The sequence below is a fragment of the Triturus cristatus genome, chromosome 10 (genome assembly GCF_964204655.1).
Source record: "Triturus cristatus chromosome 10, aTriCri1.1, whole genome shotgun sequence".
In the NCBI taxonomy this organism is placed as follows: Eukaryota; Metazoa; Chordata; class Amphibia; order Caudata; family Salamandridae; genus Triturus; species Triturus cristatus.
Genome location: NC_140593.1, coordinates 1,021,634,012 through 1,021,658,498, shown reverse-complemented (window position 1 = coordinate 1,021,658,498; position 24,487 = coordinate 1,021,634,012). Strand labels below are relative to the sequence as shown.

The 24,487-nt window shown below is 49.0% G+C and overlaps 1 protein-coding gene across 2 annotated transcripts in view; it reads right to left on the bottom strand.

Moving 5' to 3' along the window:
- RAC1 (Rac family small GTPase 1) overlaps positions 1-23,957 on the bottom strand; it is a 54,004-nt gene extending 30,047 nt beyond the window's left edge. The window contains exon 1 of one of the 2 annotated variants that reach the window (XM_085629026.1): positions 23,711-23,957. In XM_085629026.1, coding sequence (XP_085485152.1) covers positions 23,711-23,745 — 35 coding nt within the window. In that variant the 5' untranslated portion in view covers positions 23,746-23,957. The remainder of the gene's footprint in view (positions 1-23,710) is intronic. The other variant, XM_085629025.1, reaches the window with a different exon arrangement.
- Positions 23,958-24,487: the final 530 nt, after the last annotated feature.

Below are 24,487 nucleotides of genomic sequence, written 5' to 3'. Positions count from 1 at the left end.
CATCTCAGCCCCACAGACAGGGCCTCACACGGTCCTGTTCCAGGGACCTAACCTGGGCTTAATTTGTGACAAAAAAAACAATCGACGAAAAAAGAGGAAAAGGGAGGCGGGAGATGCAAGCAGAGCATCAAAGAGCTGGACGAAAAGGGAGGTGGAATGGGAGGAGCAGAGGAGCCAGAATGAAAGTGACGAAAAGGGAGGGGGCAATGCGAGGAGCCAGAATGAAGGTGACGAAAGTGAAAGTGATCACGGCGAGGGATGCGCTTAATGAGTATGAGGAATGCCATATGGTGCCTCTGCTCAAGCGCGCGCCCGTGCAAATGCACTGCCAGCTGCAGCATTTTTTGAAGCCCTCCCTACTTAAGGTCTCCGCCAGACCAGCACAAGCGCTGGGTCAGGCGAGACCTAAAAATGGAACATCCTCCGACACGAGATACACTACTCCACCTAAGGCACAGACTATTCCCTTCTCCTTGAATGTCGGTCTGTCCCAGAAATGCCCTGCACCAACGCTGGTTAGTGAACAGAAACAGATACACAACTTGTCATGCAAGTAGGTGATGGAGTAGTTTCCCATGCAAGTAGGTGATGGAGTAGTTTCCCAAATTCATTTATTTGGGTTTTTGTAACTTGGTTCCAACTGCTTCTTAGTGGCCACAGAGCGATTTAGGTGCCTGCAAAAATATGAAGGGGTGGAGAGTAGCTTTACAAAATAAGTGACAGAAAAGGTGGCCAAGGAACCAGTTTTGAAACATCCATTTGGGTCTATAAACATTGGCACTCTAAAACCGTGGATTATAAAAAAGGCATTTCCCTCACCTGCTTCACAATTTAAGGTAGCACAAAAACAATGTTTGGCTGGCTGAAATAAATCAAAATAATACTCCAAATAATGTGCTGGATAATCCTTGTGCCCCTCTCTATGGTAATGCTTTGCAAAGGGGTTTGGGTGCCTTCAACATAAGGAAACTCCTAATCCACAAGGACACATGAAATCTGTATTTCCATATTTTACCAGCCTGTGTTAAATGCATGTTTTAGACCACTAAATTGTGTGCTATAGAAGAACCCAAACATGTACTATACAGGGCAAGTCACATTCAGGTGGGCACAGTGCAAGAAGAGGCTTCTGGACCACAGGCAACGGGCTGGGGGTTGTTTGCCTCTTGACCTAGGGTCTGTCCTACTAAGCCTCTGGAAACTGGGCTATGGGCAACCCAGTCAACCCAAGACTGTCAGCGGTAGTGATGTGCAGCAGTCACAGGTTTCCAAGCAAAGTTATTGTGAAGATACACCAGGCTAAATTCTCAGACACCCAAAACCGCAGTAATGGAATCGCCTAGCCCAGTGCTTAACTTTATATAAAAAATAAAATAAAAAAAGAAGTTTATCGCACAATAAAACTCAATTCCTCACACACGATTATAAAAGAATCAAATATCCTGGTTAGGGGTATGAGGCTCATACTTTCAGGTAAGGCTCACCCAAACTTTTCACTCTTCCCCTGACCAGAGTTGCAACTAGAGCCCAATTTCGGGGGGGGCTAATTCTTCCAGCAATAAGTAGAGTGGAGAGGCAGGAGCTCTACGAACGTGCGAAAAAACAACGCCTCGTTAACACGTAAATGGTCTTTTAAAGTAAGTACTTGGGTGCAGTTTTAATTAGATAGACACCGGACCAGCCAGCCCACAGCAGCTTGTAAACTGTGTGTGCACACCCCGGAAGCTCTCAGGCGAGGCTTACACACAGGGGGGATGGGGGACTTGGGTGCTGAAGCCCTTTGAGCCCTATGGGCGTTGCGCGCCTGCCCACGCCCCTCTTTATTTTAAGGTTTCTCTGGTGTGGGTAGTAGCCCAGCTGCAGCACGTTTCCACTGGTTACCAGTCGTCCAGTAACAGTCAGCTGCTCATCCTTGCCCTGGGCCAGCAAGAGGCCTAGCCTTGAATCTGCCTGCGCTCTTCAGTTTGTTCTCCGCCCCCGCAAGGAGTCAGGCCAGGCAGTTGCTCCGCTCCTTGTGGGCAGGCCTGTGCAGTACCCAGAGCGCAGCGGAGTCGTGCAGCTTTCTTCAGATGGTAGCCCACTTCTGGGCAGACAATCCACATCATGTGGGCATTTCGGTTGCAGACTACCGTCCCCTTTCATACAGATGAGTCTTGGGAGTCATGCAGAGGAGCCAGATGCATCACCCGCCTAGATTCTGGAACTTTCAGTTGCACGCTCTAAAGCGAAGGCAAAATCACAGTGCCTGCAAGTAAAAAACGATCCAACGGACCACCAGACAAGGCCAATCTTCCGCAAGACACAGTCTAAAGACCTGAACTTCAGTAACAAACGAGCTTCTGCAATTTACCCTAAAAGGCACATTAAAAAAAAAACCTGAGGGAAGCAGGGAATAAAACAAGCAAGAGTATGGAATTGGGTAGCACAGGTGCCTTCTGCCCAATTTTCTATAAAAGTCTCAAAAGGACTGGCTTTAACCAACTAGCCAGTCACTCTTCAGCACTGAAAAAGTAGAGATGAACATTTTGCATTGAAAAACGAACTATAATCTATCCAACCAACGTATGGTCAACAATCCCACAGCCATCACCCAGCATAAACCTAGACACCCGAGCAAGACACCCCCCCAACATCATTGTAAAGACTGTTAAAACCAATACTACATGTCCACAAGAACTTCAACAACTGACACAAAAAAGCCTAACGCCAGGGTACAATGGGAAAAAACACAACCAGACGAGACGTACAGACCAAGTCTTTTGACAAACATGACAGCAATTGTGGGGTCCAAAACATTACAGCCAAACAACAGCCATCAGATTTGACAAATGTCTTTTTTTGCTACTCAACTGCCCAGCACTACTCAGTATTATGGATAACCGTGAAACACAGGATCAGAGAATAATAAACGCCACAGTAGAAAAGTGAACCCTCCTGTGCCCGGAATAGGACTCCAAAGGGCCACGCAATTTATTGAAGAGAGGGAACATTCTAAAGTTGCGTGGGGCACTGCCAACACTTGCTCAATTAACAAGCATTTGCAATGCAATTGGTCTCGTATTCGCGAGAGTTAGAGCTATTGGTGTTGTAAATGACAATGTCTTTCACCTAGGTGTTTTGGTTTGGAGTGTAATGAGACGTGCTTTGCTAAGGATTTCAGAAGATGCTGTCCAGAATAGTGTTAAAAACACACCCGGATTTCGACGACAAACAGTGATTTTGTATGTGCAATCACAAGAAGCCAATAATATACACACCGACGCTGCATAGGCGAGAGGCCAGGCGAAAGTGACCGCGATGACACGCTAAAGCAGCGGGGGGGGGGGGGGCGGGGGGGGGGGGGGGGGGGGGGAGAGAGAGAGATGGGGGATGGTGCGAAAGGCTGGCGCAGGAAAGAGATGGCTGGGCGAGAAGGGAGGGGTGAATGCGGGGAGCAGCTGTGCGCGTGTACGCCATCGTGCACAGACGCTTGTAGCCAGCACAAAAATGTGGGTAGCACTTTCGAAACCCACCTACTAAATGTCTCGCCAGATCAGCGCATGCGCTGGGTCAGGCGAGACCTAAAAAGCGCAATCAAAAATAAACACGCGTGTCTGGAAGAGACGCTGTGCGCGAGCTAAATCTCCTGTCCGGGTGGGCGGGGCCTAAGGGTGACAGGTCGGACATAAACCCTGCTTCCAAAGCAGCAGGACACAAAACCAACTACTATAGATCTCACCAAGGCGAGCAACGCATGCGCTGCAACGCAGGCAAGACCTAAAAATGGGAGATATCTTCAGTGAGTTTATACCATCAACTAAGGGTAGACCAAGAGAAAACCAGACTGGTCAAATTGGCTACAGTGAACACCGTGGCAATGGTACTAAAAGAAATGTCCCATTTTGACCTATGGGGATAAATATCTCCCCTTCACTTACCAGCGATATCCTCACCTTTTGGAGGTCAACCAAACTGTAGCCAGCTCACAACCTAAACCCCAGGCCTAGTCAATTCTTAGAGGTGCACTCAGCAAAACCCTAAACAAAATCCACAGGCAAAGGGAAAACTCCAAAACGATGTCTTAGTGATCCAAAGGATTTCCACAATTACTGGGGATGATCCCCCTCACACTGAACTTACATGTCAAACAAACAATGAACTCAACCCTCTAATCAAATACTTGGCCAATGAGAGCGATAAAAATGTCTGTTGGACATTGCAGGGCTCAAACCAAAAATCACAGCAGGCAACTCCCAGACCAGTGGAAAAATTATGAAATAATCACCCTTCAGGAAACTTGGGCAACCACATCCATCCTTATTTCTGTGCATTAAGGCACTCCACCAATCAAGCGGTAACATTTTGGAAGATCAATGGAAAGCCTGGTGGTTCTGCCCGCCCCCCCCCCCTTCTCTCCGAGCAGGCGCCCCCTCCCCCCTGGCAGAAAGACCGATGATAGGGCAGGGTGCCATACATACGGTCCATATTCCAAATCCACCGTCTAGGACACATTCATTTCGTGTAGTTTTTCTTGCAAAGGCGTGCAAAATAGGACTGGAAACAGAGCGATCACTTCCCTCAACTTAGAGAACCACACCTAGGAGGTTTAAAATCATCAATTTGGCTCTATGAACATTGGCACTGTATACGGTGAATTATAAAATGGTCAAATACCTGGACAGAACGATAACTTAGAAAGCAAAAAGAGCTGAGGAAATTTACATGAATCTGAACCCACCCAGTTCATCACTGAGAGGAATACCGACGAAAACTGGTTTTTACAACACAGCAAAGAGAAAGCAAGCCATAGAAACAAGCATCATAATGGCAAAAACCAAAGCAGAAAGCACCTAACTCCGGCCTGCAGGTAGGCTAAACGAAAACTGGACCAAGCACAACAGGTCTTAAGGAAACACCCCCTCTCAGCCCAACATCTGGATTAGTATAGGGCAGCAGAAAACAGAGTACAAGCAGCAGAGATGGGACTCAAGCAAGCTCCAATTAGACTCCTAGAGGGCCATGTTATTGTATGATAGTAAACAAAAATGCAACAACATTTCTGGAAAACCATAAATAAGACTGGAAGACTAATCTGCGCCACAAATAGTTCTAATATCCCAAAACATACTTGGGTCTCCTATTTAAGGCATGTATTTGCCAATAGGGAACCAACCATTACAGATACTCAACAAAATTGGCCCAGCACTTTGACCGTTTCACATCAGAAACTTAATCAAACGACTTCTACAGCAGGGCCACACAAATAGCCCACCCCAGTAGGCACGGAGGAGACGCACATCAAGTTCACAATTCCAAAACAGAACTCTCAACAATCATCAAATCAGGTGGGGATGATGGGACACCCAACCCCAAAAGGTATACCGCAGGCAATTTACAAACCAAATCAGCATTTTTGGGGCGATAAACTCACCAACCTAGTCAATCATGCCCTTATTTCAGGCACAGCCCCTCACGCTTTGCATGGTTCCATCAAAAATCCAATTTTTAAAGGTCTAAAATTGAAAACTATCCCTAGATAACATTACTGATTTCTGAGGCAAAATATTTCACATCAGCTCTCTTAACCAAACTAAGCACTTAGGCCCACACAACAAACATTATCCCTATAAATTAAACCGGGTTCATGAAAAGAACTGGTACAACAGCGAATATCTTGGCACCGACTTATCAATAAGCTGGAGGGGGAAAAAACACTTCCATCTATGCTTTGTAGATTACAAGTTGGCTTTTGATGGTGTCGATCATGAGAAACTTTGATCGAAACAGGTCAAGTGGGGTGTTCCCCAAACTCTCCTGAGTGGGATACTATTGTACTCCAATACCTGGTTCAGAATAAAAATAGGGTATTGGCACCCAGGTCTCCAGAACAATAAGGACATATCATGGTCTCAAAAGGGTTGTATTCTTGTACTTGCTCTATTTTAACCTATTCATATCAGACCTAACAAAGTCACTTGATCAGACAAATGGTGAACGAACTCTACTTGGTACACTGTCGACTAAGCCATCACCTGTATGAAGACAATGTGTTCCTCTGCAGTTAAATCAAGGTTGGTCTGCAGCGTCTAATAAATGCACTTTCTGAAACACGCCCTGGAGAATATGCTGGAAATTAACAGGAATACCAAAGTCATGACAATCTCAGACATTAACCTCTTCAATGCCCATGACGAGCTGGTCTCGTCATGGGCCGCGGTTGCACTGTGCCCATGACGAGACCAGCTCGTCATAAACCCCGCCCGCTAATACAACGGCCGGCACAGGGCGGGGAAAGGGGCGGGCACTGAAGGGGTTAACAATCACTTGAAAAGTTGGTTCCTTCACGGACAGTCACTTGAGCACAAAGAAGTCTACAAATACTTGGGGGTGCCGACTGACAAAGGATAATTTCTTTCATAAAAGCACAAACCTGCTCACAAAGAGTAATGCCCTCACAGCAGCAATATGCACTTTTTACAACAACCTAAATGGTACCATCTTAATAGCAAAGCAGACGGTCATGGCAGCAAAACTTGTGCCAAACCTCCCCCACGGAAGCGAGGAGCTGCATGGTCATGATATAGCCCTGCTCTAAGGTTTGACAATTAAAACATACAAGAAAGTTTTTAAGCTCCCAAGGACGGCAACACTGGAATTTGGTCTTATTAAGCAATCCATCGCTAGACAGTGTGCCTTCATTGGGTGCGGTTACACGCTAGAGCACTCACAAGAAAAATCCATCAATAAAATGTTGTCATACATGCAAATTACACAGACACGCTTTAAATCCTATTTGGAAAGCTACATCAACATGGAAATTCAATCTTTATTGGATCGGTCTCTACCATACAAGGCTTTCAAAAAATGATACAAAATACATCAATGAGGACAAACAGGCTTTGTCTAAACGATCACATGCCCGAATGCTGCTGAACACCTATAAAACCATAAACCTCGAATTCCACCTTGGAGCCCCCTATTCAGTCATTATGAAACAGAATTTCATGGCCTTAAGGCTCAGGTTGTTCCAGTTGTTGGTGTGGCAGCCACACCTTGGATTGCAAATCAGGGAACAGCCTGGAGGTTGTGTGGTGCTCCAAAGAGGACCCAATTCATGCATCTGCCAAAGACTAAAGCAAGTACGATGCAAACTACTGAAAACACCCTTTTAAAGGTATATGCACCTACAGGCAAGCAATCATCGCACGTCTAACTCCAAAGGACACGGTCAAAATGTCAACTCATAAAAAAAAGAAAAATCACGTTCCAGTCACTCATTTACACAGGACACGGAGGTAGTCAGTACCCAATTAAAATTTTCACCACGTCTTTTTCAAACGCCTTATGCCTGCATTTATTTTTAGAAAATCGTTATATAGGTTTTTATATTGTGTATGAAATAAATGCAATGGTTTTAATTAATCGGATGCATGGAACTAAACTTGAAGCTTTAACTTGGGTTAAATTTGATAGATCCTGTCTTCTTAAGTGGAGGAGTCTTCGGTCACCCAGCAGTCAAAGGCAAACGCCTAATTTTTTACTCTTGAGTATTGGTGACACTGTTCGTGCTTCAACTGTAGGGTCAGAGTAAGGTAGAAGTCTAGTCCATGAAGGAATTTGTTTTACAAAATTGTTCACCAGCGAAGGGAGTTCATATCAATGAGGAAGGCTTCGAATGTTGGGCATTGCATTTGGTGGTTAGTAATGCATAGGTAGATGAGGCTGCTGCTGAAATAGAGGAGCTAATGCTGATTTTAGACAATCGTGATTTTCAGAAAGGCGCGGAGGGGGTACATATATTTTGGAATCACTGCTGACAAATTAGGCCCCAACAATGGAAATAGTAACAGCCTGAGAAAATACGAAAGCCTTGGAGGGTTGTGTGGTACTCATTCCTTACAATAGTAAGATACAGTGGCCTCATGTTGGCTGTGCTCAGATTCTGGAGTACTAACAGCTGCACCTTGCCTTCGCCTGCCCGTTTCTATTTTCAGAGTAATGTTACTGCTCCGTGCCTTGGACAGAACACAGGCTGTGGGAGTCCGAATTGGAGGATGCATGAGTAGACTGACATTCTGTCATCTGCCTCCCTGTTTATTTTACTGCAGGATGTTGACCAAGTACTGTGCCACTTGCATACATGTATCGGTCATAAAGCAGGAATGTTCCCTAAGGGCAAAAAAAAACATTTAATATGCAGAGACAGTGAACCAAAGAAAGTGAACATTATAGCCCCAAGCTGACCTGAAGGCCATACACACATACATATACGCACAGTAAACATGAAGACGAGTAGGAGATAATAAACTGGCTGTTACAATTGTTGAGCATGGGTGGCGTGATTCACAAAGAAAAGCCTTCAATAAGCCTTGATGCCCTTCCCATCTCATGAAAGGCAAAAAGTGCTTGTTGTTATCAGCAGATACGTACATATATATGGTTTATGCCACGCATTTTCTTCATGGGTAGTAGTTACAAAAACGTGTTTAACCATAGACGGAGCATAACGGGTAAAACCCAAGCAGAGAAATTCACAACAAGCATTGGCATAGCCAATAGGTCTCGCCGTTGGGACCTTATAAGTGTTTAGCTAGAGCTATTGGATTTGCCAAGGTTTGTAATGGCACCGGGGCATATTAGTTGGCAATTAGTATAATATAATAAATATAGAAGCATAGATATCAGCGATAGCGAATTAAAGTTAAGATGTGAGTATAGGGGGTTAGAAATAAACATGAGAAAGGGAGATGGAGTTAGTATGAGGGGAGAGTAATTGAATATAAAGAATTATACCCAGAGGAAGGATAAAGAGTTATAGAGAAATAGTAAGAGAGAATGAGATTGAAATTGTGTATATGTATGTGCTTGAGCGAGAGATAGAGGAAGTGAGAGAATGACAGAATCAGAGGGGGGAATAGATACTGTGTGTTATGATAATAGCAACTGAGATAATAAAATAATGATAGTATTCGTGCTTGTAACAGAGAGAGGAGGCACAAAGAGGCAGACAGCAAACAGATTTAAGAGCACAAAAGACAGTATGCAGAAAGACACACACAGAGGTACAAGGGCATGAAGACATAAGGCCGTAGAGAAAGGGACAGCAGTTATAGAGAATTAGATAAGGAATACAGAAAAAGATGCTTGGAGCATAGACAAGTGAACAGAAACATAAAGGGAACAGATGAATTTACAGCAGAGAGGATATATTGAGTGAGATGGGATACAGAGAGCGTTGCACGAGTGCAAAGAGCTGACCAATTTCTAAAGGTAATCTCCTAGCGCAGCGCATGCGCGCTAAACAGATTTAAGAGCATAAAAGACAGTATGCAGAAAGACACACAGAGGTACAAGGGCATAAAGACATAAGGCCGTAGAGAAAGGGACAGCAGTTATAGAGAATTAGATAAGGAATACAGAAAAAGATGCTTGGATAGACAAGTGAACAGAAACAAAGGGAACAGATGAATTTGCAGCATAGAGAGGATATATCACACGAGTGCAAAGAGCTGACCAATTTCTAAAGGTAATCTCTTAGCGCAGCGCATGCGCGCTGCCTAGGCGAGACCTAAAATCTAAGCCCAGTCAAAGCTTGCTTCAGCAGAAAGATTGCAGAATAGAATCCGTGAGGTGGTAATCAGGATTTTCTCAAAAAACTTTGGCGATAACACATCTGCACTGTAGTGGTAACAGACTAAATCTGTTTATTAGTGCACATCTATCCATATAATATCTTTTGTTATAGCGCTATGCAAAGAGGTCGGAGGAAGTGGAGAAGCTGTGGGCCATTGGTAAAGACTGCCAGCTAGCTAAGAGTCCACCAACAAAACAAAGGGTGCAGTTCGAAGGAGTCCCTAATGGGTTGAGAAAGGCAGGGTACCTGACAATCACCAGTGTACCGTCAGATTAACAAAGGTAAGGAGGCTCAACAGTGCTGCATCGCGCCGTGGCCAAGATGGCCGCCAAGACGGACGCGTCCTGCTAGGGCTCCGGGATCGGGCTTTACCGTCGCCCGTTATCGGCCCGCCTGGGGGAGCCCCGGGACCCTTTGGGGCTGTCCTAAGAAGCGGGGAGCCCAGCGCTGCTGACCCGGTGGCGGAGCGACTCTCCGGAGCCGGACCCCGGGCACGGGAGCTGCTTAGCGGAGAAGGCGCCGGTTCCAACATGGCGCCCGCCTGACGCTTCCGCGGCCACTGCCGACCTGCGGGCGCGGGAACGAGGCACTGGTGGCGGCGATTCCGCTCCCCGGATGCATGCCGAGGGCAGCGGAGTACCTGCTGTGAGAGCGAGACTGCGGGGGACTCCGGGTTCAGGGGCTGCGATGGTGCTGATGGGCTCCCCGTGAGTCCCCCCCTCCCCCCTGTATGGTGGAAGCTGGAGACGAGTCGGAGTGTCGGCGGAGCTGGGAGGTGGAGAGAGCTGGCGAGAGGCGTGCAGACTGAAGGCGCCGATCGGCGTGGGCTGCCGCTGCTGCCAGCCACTGCAGCGGTGAGGCGACCCGTGCCGTGAGACCCCGGCGGCTGGACTACAGGTGGGCCCTCGCGGCGGTGATCCGGAGTGGTGGCGGTACTCCCCGGGGGGGGTGGGTGACTCCCACAGGGGGGGGGGGGGGCCCGGTGCAGATCGCGAGGGTGCCCGCCTGACTAAGATGGCGGCCTGTGGCGTCCCGGCCTATTGAACTGAGCGGAGGATCGGCGAGCTCAGGGGGAGTTGCGCGCCTACTGCTGAGATCCGGAGGGCTGCCCGGCTCCCGCTCGGACGAAGGCGGGGGCTCCGAGAGGTACGGAGCTTGTCTGGGGCTTCCAGGCAGACACTGACCCGGCAGTGGAGCCCGGTCCGGGGACACGCGGCGAAGAGAGCGCTGGCCGTGGCGGACAGGGGACTGGCGGCTACGCTGTGGGAGGCCTCTGCCACTCGAGCGGTTGCTCTGCCCTCTACGGCCCTACCTGCCCCGTGGGTGACACGACCCGAAGACACCGCCGGTTGGGGGCGAGAGGCGGCGGAGAGCCGGGGGATCCGGGACCGGCCACAGCCACATCTAGTCCGGATACTGCGCTTGTTCAGCGCATACGACGGCCCTCTGGGTGGACGTGATGGGCAAGTCCAGGACGGGGCAGTCGGCCCCGGGGACGGCGGCGGGGGTCCAGGCCGGCACGCGTGGAGGGACCCAGGTGACCGCGGGATCGGATGGGGAGCCTTCCTTGACGACCAAGCTGGATCAGGTCCTGGTGGCTATTGAGCAGTCCCGACTCTCATTGGAGCAACAGTTGGGCACCCTAACCACGGACGTCAGTCTCCTCCGAGATGACCACCGCAAGCTCGCCGATAGGGTCTCGGCCAAAGCAGTCGCTGACATCCAACCAATGGTGGACACACACCGGGACTCGATGCAAGCTTTGATGAGTCGCATGGCTACCATGGAGGAACGCGTTGATGACTTGGAGGGGCGGTCTCGACGCTGCAACATCAGGGTCCTCGGGCTGCCGGAGGGGATCGAACGGGCAGACGCGGTGGAGTACGTGGAAACCTGGACAAAGTCGTTCACCCCTGAGGCAGACCGCACAGCCTACTTCTCGGTTGAGCGGGCGCACCGCGTACCGGCTCGTCGGCCGCCACCGGGGGCCCCACCTCACCCGCTGCTGGCCAAGTTCCTCCACTTCAGGGACCGGGATGCGGTACTGCGAGCGGCCAGGCAGGCAGGCCCGCTACGCATCGAGAATAAAACTCATGATCTTACCCGACTATTCACGAACGGGCCAACGCGCGTCCTTCCTGGAGGTGAAACGGCGCCTTAGAGCAGAAAACATCCAATACTCTCTCCTATTCCCGGCCCGTCTGAAGATTATCCACGGCGGCGTCACACACTTCTTCACGGCACCGGAGGAGGCGCACGACTGGGCGGACCAGAACTGTACCGGGGACCGGGCGTCCTCTAGATCAAAGAGCGGCTGCGGGAGGACGCAGGAGGCAGCGCTCGCGGAAGAGACACCGCCCACGTACTCCCGGGGAGCCGCCACGCGCTCTGGGGTCACCGGACTTGGAGCAGATCGTCCAGGAACGGCGCCAGGCCCTCAAAGCGGCAGCGGGCCTCTGCCCGACTTCCCCGGCAACGGACTTGGAGCGGGCACCCCATATCTTCACATCAGAGGAGGAAGAGGACAGTGAGGCGACACAGTCCGGGGTAGACTCGGGGGCCCTGCCCTCTGTCACCCCGCGGACAGGGGACGACCTGATATGATTGGTTCTGTGTAGAGGGCCACACATTCGCAACCCGGGGTGCAGCCCCCCCCACCACATACAAATGCAGGCCCGGCGCTCCTGGCGTTTCCCCTGCGGCCCAGGACAATTTCCTCCCCGGGGGTGCCCACTTTCCCCCAGTGGCTAGCCATAGATACCGCGCACAGCCCGCTTGAAGAGCCTGCAGCAGACGTTAACCGACCCCCCTTTCTTAATAGGTTCATGCTCCCCTGCAACTTGGGAGTCAGTTTGGACGTATCGCGCTTGGCGATGGGTCCCTTGTGTTGGGGCAAGTTACGTTCGCCTCATCCTAGCTTCCCCTTCCCCGTACACTTTCAGCACTGTGTGCCTGCCCACACGTTGCTACGATGCCACACCGCTGCGCCGGACCCGTGGGGGTGGGACGAGGGGATCGATACCAGGGGGGGGGGGGGGGGGTCCCGACCGCCCAGTCCTGAGATGTGCACTAGACACAGATCCTGATGGCGCAAGCAGGTAGACTTACACTCCTTACACTAAATGTGCGAGGCATGCATACAGCGCGCAAGCGGTACTCTGTTTACGCATACATTAAGCGCCACCAAGCACAGGTTGCACTCCTGCAAGAGACACCTAGCGGCGGGGGAGGTGGCAAAGCTGCGCAGACGCTGGCGGGGGGCCCTTTATGCTACAACTTACTCCGCATTCGCCCGCGGTGCTCTCATATGGGTGCGCCCGGGAGTCCCCTTTCAGGAAGTGTCACACGTAATTGACCCGGAGGGTCGCTTTGTACTGTTACTGGGCCGTTTAGACGGCCAGACGGTCTTACTGGGCAGTATCTATGGGCCGAACGTCGACCAATCCAAATTCTGGGACACGCTCTCCAATCCCTTAGGCACATACGCGCAGGTACCATGGATCCTGGGGGGCGACTACAATTGCGTGCAAGATGTAACCCTAGACAGATCTCACCCGCCCCTCCCATCTTCCCCCATTGTAACGCAGGCGAAACGGTTTACAACCTGGGTGAGTCACTGCTCCCTGGCGGATGCTTGGCGGCTCCGGAACCCCACCGCTAAACTCTATTCGTTCCATTCCAGACCACATAACCTCAGAGTGCGCCTGGATTGTTTCCTTTGTTCTCCCACCATCCTCCCTGCCGTTCTAGACACTGACTACCTGGGTAGAACTATCTCCGACCATGATGCCCACACGATCACCCTACAATGGCGCCCGCCGCACCCCCACGTTCCAGCCTGGCGCCTCCCCAGGGACAGTCTCGAAGACCCGGTCTTCCGGCAAACCCTAGCAGACCAAATCGGTCATTATTTCAGGGAGAATGCTGGCACCGCCAGCACCCGAGCCTCAGAATGGAATGCTTTTAAGGTGGTAATGCGTGGCAATTGCATTCGTCATATTACGGGGGTCCGGCGGGTTCTGGAGGGGGACATTCAGCGGACGGAAGGGGCACTGGCCGCACTTACTAAGGAGACGGACCCTGCGAAAGCCACGCCGGTTGCGTTGGCTAGTGCTGAGACTGCGTACGCCGCGGCGTTGGCAGGCATGCGGTTTAATTTCGCGGCTAGGGCCCATACGGAGGGTGATCGGGCGGGCGCCCTGCTGGCCTGGCTCATAAAACGGGATTCGAGCCTCCCGACCATCACTGCCATACGAGACTTCCGGGGCACCGTGGTGTACTCGCAGGGGCATATACTCAAGGCCTTCCAAGAGCATTACATGCGCTTGTACGCTAGCCCCCGACCCTCGGGGTTGACTGCCGCCCCGGCTGACTTCCTAGACCGTGTCCAGCTCCCCCGTATTGACCGGGATACGCGCCTGGACCTCGATCGCCCTCTCAAGGCGACAGAGATTCAGCACGCCATGAAGGCGCTGGTTGCCCGCAAGGCCCCGGGGCTGGATGGTTTCCCCCTTGACTTTTACCAGACTTTTGCGTCCCAGCTGGTCCCCCAACTAGAGTTGCAGTTCCAAGCGGCTCTAGATGTGGGAGTCCTACCGCACTCCATGCGCGAAGCCGTTATAGTATCCCTCCTTAAACCGGATAGGGACCCGCTTCAGCTGGGCTCCTACCGACCCATAACTCTATTGTCGGCGGACTATAAAATCTACGGGAAAGCCCTGGCGGACAGATACACCACGGTCCTCCTGCGGCTTGTCCACCCGGATCAGAGTGGATTCGTGCCTGGTAGGCACACCTCTTCGAGTATCCGGCGGCTGTTTCACGTATAGGAGCAGGTGCAGGATCGGTTCCCTCGGGCAGCGTGTCTGGTGCTGGACCTCGAAAAGGCGTTTGACACGCTCTCTTGGGCCTACCTGTTTCAGGTCTTGTTACGCATGGGTGTCGGGCCCAAACTGCTGGCCTACACTCGGCTCAGCTACTCCTCACCCAGTTCCAGAGTGCGCATAGGCCCTCTCATCTCGGACACCTTTTCAATCCGGCGCGGCACTAGACAGGGGGGCCCCCTCTCCCCCCTGCTATTCGCATTGGCGATGGAGCCGCTGGCGGTCCTGTTGCGAGGGGCGAGCGAGGAGTGGGGCATCCCGATAGGTGATCATACCCATGCAGTATCACTGTACGCCGATGACGTCCTCATATATGACCGGGACATCACGATCGACCTGACCCCGATTTCATGCATTCTGCACGATTTCGCAGAAGTGACGGGCCTTAGGGTGAACTGGGCCAAGTCCACTGTTTACCCCTTAACACAGGTCGTGCCCCAGGGTCCGATACGACTCGGAGACAATGCAGTCTCGTGGAGTCCCCAAGTGGTCCGATACCTCGGCATTAAGCTATATCATACGCCGCAAGACATATATGAGGGGAATTACCGCAAGTTGATGGGTGACATCCGATCCTTGGTCCATTTCTGGAAGGGTCTCCACCTGGCTGTCCCGGGAAAGATAGCCGTTGCGAAAATGATCCTGGTGCCGCGCCTGCTCTACCTCTTCTCCAATCTCCTGGTGGTTCCCCCGAGATCCCCGTTTCGGGAATTGGATACCCTGCTCGGGACTCTCATCTGGGGCAACGGCCGCCGGCGGATAGCCCTGGCGAAACTGCAATTGCCCCTTGATCAGGGTGGGTTGGCGGCTCCCTCATTTGAGGCGTATTTCCTTGCTGCCCAGTTGCAATGGGTGTCGCGTTGGACGGCGGGCAGGGCGCAAGATGAGCTGCACACGGCGACGGGGCGGATTTCGATCCCCGCTGTCCATCGCATGCTGCAGCCGGGGGCGGCACCGCCGACATCCCGGCCCCTCCAGGTCATGACGGCGCGGGCCTGCTTGGCGCGTGTTCATCGACTTAGCCGGGGCTACCCAGGGGTCGGGCATACTATACGGAGCACATGATGCGGGTGTGGACGGATCACGCGGTAACAGAGGTGGGGATGCTGTTCTCTGGTGAGAGCCTACAGCCCTTTGAGGCGCTGGTCGGAGACTTCGAGCTCCCCAGGGGCCAATTCCTGCGGCATAGACAGCTTCTCGTGGACTGCCGTAGGCAGTGGGGGGGGGGGGAATTGATGCGGAGCCCCCTTCACACCCGGTCATCCATGCGGTACTCCAGATGGGGCCCGGCCGCCATCTAGTCACATGGATATACAAAGCAGTGAGAGCCCTGCGGAGTCCTATGCTGGCGACCCTTAGGGAACACTGGGAAGATGATTTCCAACGGCCCCTGCATGATAGGGAGTGGACGAGGGCTCTAGAATACACTAAGAAAGTGTCACGCAACTATCGGTTTAAGAACATACAGTTGCATATCCTGCATAGGGCGTATCTAACCCCTAAAAAGTTGCAGAAATATTTTCCCGAGGGGGTGTTTGGCTGCCCTAGATGTTTGGAGCCTGCTGCCTCATTTAGGCACATGTTTTGGGACTGTCCGACGCTCTACAGTTACTGGCAAACGATTCACGCTGCCCTAGAGACGGTTACAGGGTTCCAGGACCTGGGCACATGGGAGGCGTGGTGTGCGCTGGGAATTCATGGTCGGCATAAGCGGCAGAAGGTGGAGAGGAGGTTTGCTTTCTTAATGTTGATCCTCGCTAAACGGTGCATTGCCATGCATTGGAAGGCGCCGGGGAGGGGGGGGGGGCCATAGCGGCATGGGTGGGGGCCGTCAAGAAGTGGGGCAAGGCGGAGGAAACCACACTCAGAACAGAGGAGGCCCGTGGGATGCGCAAACACCCGATCTCCATGCCCTGGGCCATGCTAATGCACACATTCACGCAGGAAACGGAGGCAGCGGCGAGTTCGGGAATGATAGACCCTTCGGGGGCGCCCGCCACTCCGGAATCCACCCTGGGTAATGCACAGGCAGGTCCAGCACCCGGTGTCTCGCAAGGGTTGCCACCAAGGGCCTCACAGCCAGAGTCCTCATAGGCCAGGCGCGATGCTCCTGCCCCCCCGCCCCCTCCCCATCTCCGCGTCCACACCGGCCCTCTCCCACATGATGGTCCGACCTCAAGAGCGCGTAGCTACTAGTACTCCCGATGAGCGACACAGTGCACCCCCCCTTTTCCCTGGTTTTCAACCGCCAGTTAGTTAGTGGTTAATCAATGGCCGCACTTCCATAGCCTCTGCGACGCCCCTTACAGGGGGCTCAGTCGCATTGCACGGCATCCCTGCCGCGAGGCGATCTTGGCGCACTCCAGCAGGGCACACTCAGAGGCTGGACTCGGGCACATATCTGCAGCCCCACTCAGGACAGCGATGAACGGCCTGAAGAGCCGAGAGGTTGCTAGATTGTAAGAACTGTGACTGGGCGCACTTGAAATGTACATCTATGTGACAATGACGATATCGTATGTGCCTGCGTGCTTCACTATCTATAAATGCCAATAAAGAAAGTTTAAAAAAAAAAAAAAAAAAAACAGTGCTGCATCGCAGGTGGGTGAGGGGGCACAGGAGTTGCTACACTGGTTCCAAGAATAGCAAAAAAAATCCGTAGGAATATCAGATAATGTTTTATGAAGCGTGGCATTTGACATTTCCCTCCATTGTAGCCACTTTATGTTTTGAGTGTGAATCCATAAAACGCTTGTTTTCTTCATTTCCATTAGTTAGAATAATTAAATATGTACTACTACAGTAACGAGTGCTGTAGATCCCATGAGCAGATTGGGTTTCTTAATTACAGCACTGAAAGGCAACATAAATGTGTATCGAAACATACAAAAATATACTACGATAAAGACCACTGAACCCAAATGTGACATCTTATGGAGTACTAAAAAGGTCTGTTGCTATATTACACAAGATATCAATTTTCAGGATGTGTAAAACCGAGCAAAGGCTGTGTTCTATTATCAAAAAACTAATAAAGCAGCTCTCTGCAGGGCAAAGTTCTTCAGTTGCCAGTAATATAGCACAAGTTACTTCCTGGAAGGTGCAAGAACCTCAAACTCCTGAAAACACTTCTTATGGAGAACCTGCTGCAGAATCGAGCGTTTTGGAAGATATCGCAGTATCACGGTCAGCAATACAGTATTTTTTAAGCACCCTTACCTGTTCTACAAACAGTTTGTGTGGTCGCATACGTAGCACTTTCCCTATGCATCGTTTATATAGTGCTTCATACCCCGGATAGACACAAAGCTGTCTGATTTACACCGAGATCCGGGCGCACGCCTGACTGCATGGCTAAAAAGATAATGGTTGCAGTTTTTCTATATCGGAGGTCAAGTGATGTGTATGAGGTTTGAATTTCCGGTATAAAGTGGTGAGCTAATTTCACAGGACCTAAACATGGGGGGGGGGGGGGGGGGGGGGGGGACAGTTGCTGTTGCACCTGCAGATGCGTACCATCTTTAAGATCGAACGTTATAGTAAGTAGAGGCGACCAATGGTAATCATCAGCTGCATTCAAAAGGTCGGCAGTATGAGGAGTACACCAAGGAGCGGCCAATGACACCCACCTGAGGCACTATTAACCAGCCAAAAGTAGTTAAGTATTGCACCTAAGAGCAACAGAGCGCAAACTCGACTAGAGCGCTGTTAAGCAAAGTAATGGGCTCGATTATAGAGTCACCAAGGAGCAGTAGGACCAACTCCACTGGAGGAATTGGTGAGGCACCCACGCAGTACTATAAAGGAGTCTGACCTAGGAGAGAGAGCTTAAGTTCACTGGTGGGACAGTTGAGCAATTATTATATGGCGATCCATAGAAAACATACTGCACATGGGCAGTTAGGCGATTAGGAATTACTATATGAAGTCTATCCAGGATCGTTAAAGGATCAACTCCACAGGAGAGAACGCGTAGGGTATCTGACTGCAGTAAATAGGTTAGGAACTCACATGGGAAGGTTAAAGGCAAAGCTCAAGGTAACAGCAAACACCAGACTCTGCAGTCCAGTATTAGTGGACAACATGCAGTACACTAGAGTGGATTTTACCAGAAGACTGTCTCAGTTGAATGCTCCTTAGATGTCTGGAAGAAGAAACAGCGAGGAAATTTCAAGGAAGGATAGAAGCGAGGGGGCTGGTTCTTCACACCAACCAGCCTTAACAGAGAAGACACCAAAGGGAGAACACCCTTAACCTTGGCACCCTCTACCTGGAAACTCTAAGGGAAGGATTTATAAGGGGACAAAGGGCAGTGCAACAGCCCCAAACTGGAATGCCAGGGGCCAAGGCCAAAACAAAAGGGGGGCCAAATGACACCAAAGTCCATTAATTTGGAGGTAGTAACAACCCAGCTAGTCTCATTTGTAAATACAAACAAGAAGTTAATCAGGTGCAGTAAAATCTCAGCATAAGTTTTTTTAAAAAGCTACACAATAAGTCAAATAAATATACATTTATGGGCTGATCAAGCAAGAGACAACCATTGAAGCCCAAACTCGAGAGAAAAGAAGACCTTTGGTGAAACATTTGCAAGCAACACCAATACAGGGATCGTTACAACACTTTTCTGCCTGCAACGCTGGTATTCTACTTGGAAAGTAGTGTTTTCTCCTTTGGGGGCAAGTTATATTTACCCTTATTTTTTTTTAAAATGGGGTTTTATATAGCGCAAACTTGGCCCGAAGGTATCAGAGCGCTTTACACAAGCAGCAGTTGCGTTACATGAGGATACATTCATTTTTGTTAGGCACAGGGAGATGAAGTGATTTGCCCAGAATCACAGGATGTTGTGCCTCCTTGCAGAGACTAGATCCTGGTTCCCCAGATTTGAGGTCAACCGCCCTAGCCGGTAGGCCAACTCCTCTCCCCAACCTTACAGAGGTACAGCCATGGGGCAATTCGTCCCCACCGATGCCAACTTGTTTGTTGGCTGGTGGGAACAAACAATAGAATACAACTAATAAATGGAACCTGTGATAACGTATGTCAGATTTACAGATGACCCAGTTAGCCAACAGGCTGTGAATGCACTTATAAACAAGACTACTGACAAACTAGATTCAATAAAACCGCAGCACAGCTTTTTAATGAGCCACTCAATGCCTCCAATTGATCTGTGAACCAATCGAATAGGAAATAAGCTTTGAATAAACCAGACCTTGCAAGCATTAAACATTTCGGTGAAGCAGGCCCTCTATCACTATAAGTCCAAAATGTCCCACTTAAAGTTACATATGAATTCTTGCTCTAACAGAGAGTAAAATACACTGAACAGATTTACAACAAACGTATCAAAAAAAGCTTGAACTTAGTTTTCTGAATTGGCATGGTCAATTGAACACTATTTTGTAAAGTTTAATAGTACAATATATACGGATATCTGCTCTGTACAACTGTTAAATGTTTTGACTCGAACGCAATGACTTTTTTTTTTTTTAAACCAACCTGACTGACGTTTTCCCATTTGTCCAGTTCCAAGTTAACGAACCAGCTTTGAAGTAACTCAGCCATGTTCATGTCCTTACACATGTCACATTGCAAATAAGATCACAATCATCTACCCCATTAATTTCTTGCCCACTTCAGATATAATGGGATGGATGAAGCATACCTGTCAGAAGCAGGATGTTACTGTAACGAATATGCAGAGAAGGAGGGCTTGATTTAGAGCCCTTTTGGAAATAGCCTATACCTGTGTTCTGTGGCTGTGACCATTGGTCATATAAAACAACCAGTTGCCATGAAATAGATGTGGAAAAGTGCAATCATCTGCAGCATCAAACAAATGAGCCACGTCAGTGGTGCTGCGATATTTAATGTCACAAGTATGTTTAAAGTCTGCGAAACTCCACCAATACGCATCGTCTGACATTAAAATTAGATGGAAGGTTGCACTACCACAACAGAGATGTCCCAGCAATGGTTACTCAATTAAACAGCTCTATTTCCACTGTCAGAAAACATGAAGAAAAGAGGAATCATTTGTGATATCATCAAATAAATGTATAGAGATTTAATGTCATCACTAAAATGATCTGTGACCATGTGCGAGGCCTTGAGCAGTGCTCTGGTCTTACGGTGCCACTTGAGCTGGCAAATTTTCGCCTGTTTTAGGTTGAGTGAAAACAATAGTATCCTAGCAACTAACATTTGTTTTATCAATACCACCCATACAAAACATCTGGAAAAGGTTGTCAACGAGCATTTTCTTCCTCTAATAAAGATTGTTATACATCAATGCTGCATAGCGAGCGGGCGCACCTTAGACACTAAACATGTCAAATAGATAGGGAGGGGCTGGACAAAACTGACAGGCCTGTCAGCCAGAAAAATCTTTGCAGAGCGTTACAACTCAAAAAATAAATCACAGCAACCCCTGCTTTTGAAGACTGATCGATACAAAGGACCAAGGGGAAGGGCATCAATGATGTGTCCTAAAAGTTAAGTTTCAGATAAAGAGAATTGTATAGTGGTGTCAACTAATACACGTTGTCCTCCTTATGAGACTTACATTGATAAAGAATGGCATCTTTCTGGCGGCAAATCACCACAAATTTGCAACATTTGCACCATTTCTCATTTAGATAGACTGTACATGCATACACTAACTAAATGGATATGTGTTAACTCAGAAAAGACACCACTGTCCAAAATAGACAAACACCACACCTAGAAGGGAAGTATTTCACACACAAAAACACCTTCATTCTCAATGCATTACCATCTAAATAGTAAAAACAGTTTAACATGTCCTTCACGTGGCAGGTGCAATATATGCAACTGTAGAGGTCTCAAAGAATGGACGAATACCACACTTTAAAAAGAATTCCCATTCCTAACAATTACATCTATCCCTGGAAAGATTTGCACATTCAGTGATTTACGTCAGATCAAAAAGGATAAGAAGACCAAAACAGAAGACATATCAAATGTGGAGTTTATCGCCAATGCCATGCACAAATTCCACATGTGGCGTATTGGCATTTTTTTTACCCTAGAAGTCCTAATGTTTATCAAAACGGGCTAAGGGAATCCGAGAAAGGTCTATGTTTTAATAAATCAAGTTTCTATTACTTGGAATACCTTAAGGCGAACAGCAGATTAAATTGTTTACAATGTTACGGTCTGGGTACTATGGACGTGTACTGTCACATTTAAATACCCAAGGTACCTTTAAAAACGGTATTACACAAACGGGGTCAATCAAGAGATAGAAAGGCAGAGAGTCCAACGCTGGTCATGTTAAGCAACAAATGATATGCTTCCTAACAAAGGTAGTGGTAATGCTTCAAGGAGCACTGCAAATTTATTTTAAAAAAAAATACATTAAGAAAAAAAGGCACGGTGGTGCGAAGGCGCACCTAAGCGAGCAAATGTGTCTGAATGCAACGGATAACTGTATGTTCACAGTACCGTCAACCATTAGGCTCATGAAGGTTTTCAGTTGTGGTTCACAGATTTAGGTGTGTAGAGTAAATATAGACAGGCCCCAAATGCCTTTTCTGGAGTAAGGCCCCAAATGTTATTTTTTATTATTACTGATCCCGACGCTGTACGGCAACGATGCCTTATGTTTCACTGGACAACATTTGAAGAATTTGAATATTGCTGAAAAACATTTTTACTCAAATGCCAAAGTAATCATTGAGAATTGTCATGGGCCGTTAGCTTAGAGCAACTGTTTCTCAAGCACGACCATTTACATACAGTACTTATGGCATCCGTAGCGCAATGATTCATCGATGGGCGTGACTAAGGGTGACGTTAGCAGCGTTCCCCGAAGGAATAAACATTCTCCACTATCCTACAGGAGCGTACAACAATTGTATATCGTACAGCTTTTCCAGCAACAAAAAAAAAAATATACAGAAAAAGAATGCATACATAAAACTTCGAAGCTGTCGGTAAGCAATAAAAAAAATCCTGCCGAAAGAGCTACAAAACCACTTTTCTGCGCGCAGCCTCTCAGCAGCATTACATCTGGATGAATGAAAAATAATAGTCCTTTAGTTAGTTATGATGCATTTTTGCCGGCACACGATCACACAATGTTTCACGTGGGTTCCTAAGCCTGCTACCATATATACTACACGTGATTTTGTAGAGTGCTATAAATATTGGTATGTCGCGAAACCCGCTGGTAGAGTAACAACATTAGTAACAAAAAAACCTGGCGACAAAACATGGATCTCGACATCCAGCTCCGCGCAAAGGACTTTTCCTGGACACAAGGAGCGGAAAGGTGGGAGGGATTCCTCAACTGAAAATAATGTCCAGATGGTAATTTTCCAGAGGTCCGAGTGACCCGGTGGTAGACTTTTCAGGAAAGGCTTGATGCACCCAGTAGGACCCGAGGCGTGGGAGGGACAGGATGCACCATCGAGCGGCACCTATTTCAGCGACGGCGAGCACTTCCCTTAACCTCAAACATGCGGTTTAGTGTAAAGGTGTTATTGATGCTAGATGGGTTTACCCGCTTCGATCTGCTCTACATTGATCGATGCAGAAATGAAGTGAACAGCAAACCTATATATATATATACCGACGAGTATTTCTAATAGTAGAATTTTACTTCAACCCCATCGCGAGGATACTGCCCGAGGTGATGGGCCACGCTTACCAAGTACTAATTGATAGAAGAAAAAAACCAATATGAGAATAGTGTGTCCGATCGAACACCAAAACCTCCCATGAATGAGTTACTGCAAAAACCAGTGACAAACCCACAAAAATATGGTCGCGATGCTGTTAAGGAAACCCACAGGCACATCGTCCAGACCGAACAAGACCTCAAAGGCCACCACACTAAAACCTTGGGGGATATATGATTAGTATTTGCGTAAGTGGATCCCCTTTTTAAAAAAACAAGCTTGTTATGAAGTGTGAAAAGGGGTTAGGAGGAGAGAAAAACACAAGAAACGAAGCACAGGAAAACATACTAGCCGAGGGATACAGTGTGATAGACAAGAATATGTGAATATGTGGCTCTGAAGAAGGAGGGGTGAAATAACGGTTGGGTCAGGGGCACAGGCCGAGGGTGCTGTGCGCACAAGAAAGGTGTGGGTGGGGTGGGGGGTCTCAGACCTAATAGGACTCCTAGTGGTTAGGAGGGGCGCGTCCATGCACGCAGGGCGCGGAGTCAGCCGTCACTCACCCGTCCCCGACCACCACACACTTGATGGCCTGCATGGTGGCTGCGGCGGCCCTGCTCTAGAGGACGGCGCTAACACTGGCGCTCGAGCGGGTTAGCAACCCTCCTGATCCGACCTCGGCCGCAGGCGTTCCCAGACACAGATCGCAGACTGAAGCAGCCACCACCCTAAACCAAGACTAAGCTGCAGGGAAACAGGAAGTGCCGCGCAGGCGTACATCCGGCCTCACCTCCCGGCGCGCGCTGGGTTGGGTAGTACTCACTACCGCATCATGGAAAGAAAAAAGGGACAAATCACTACGCCCAACTTCTGCTATTCAGGCCATCATCCGCCTAGCATGAACATGACGGCCATAGTTGGGTGATACCTATTGTGATGTTTATGAACAAACCAACAAAAATTCATGAATCTAACCAACAAACAAATAAAACATAAGCTTCTTCTTGAACTAAATTGAATAGAAGGGCAGACATTTCACATAATGATAATCCTACTAATAAATAATATATAGCATCTCTTATAAATTTGTCAGAACTCGCACTTTGTACTATAGAGTTCCTTTATGTGTTATACAGATGTAGCTGTTTTCAAAATAACTAGCCGATGGGTTTCTTGTTTTAAATGTCCTGGCACTTTTCTAATTCCAAGATGGCCGCAAGTTAAGGTACACTCAGAGTCTATTCTGTTTGTAGTACAAAACGCGAACCGTATCTGTATGCCTAAAAGGTAACAGCCATATTGAAACAAATGTAATTTCTAAGATACTTTTAGAAGTAGGC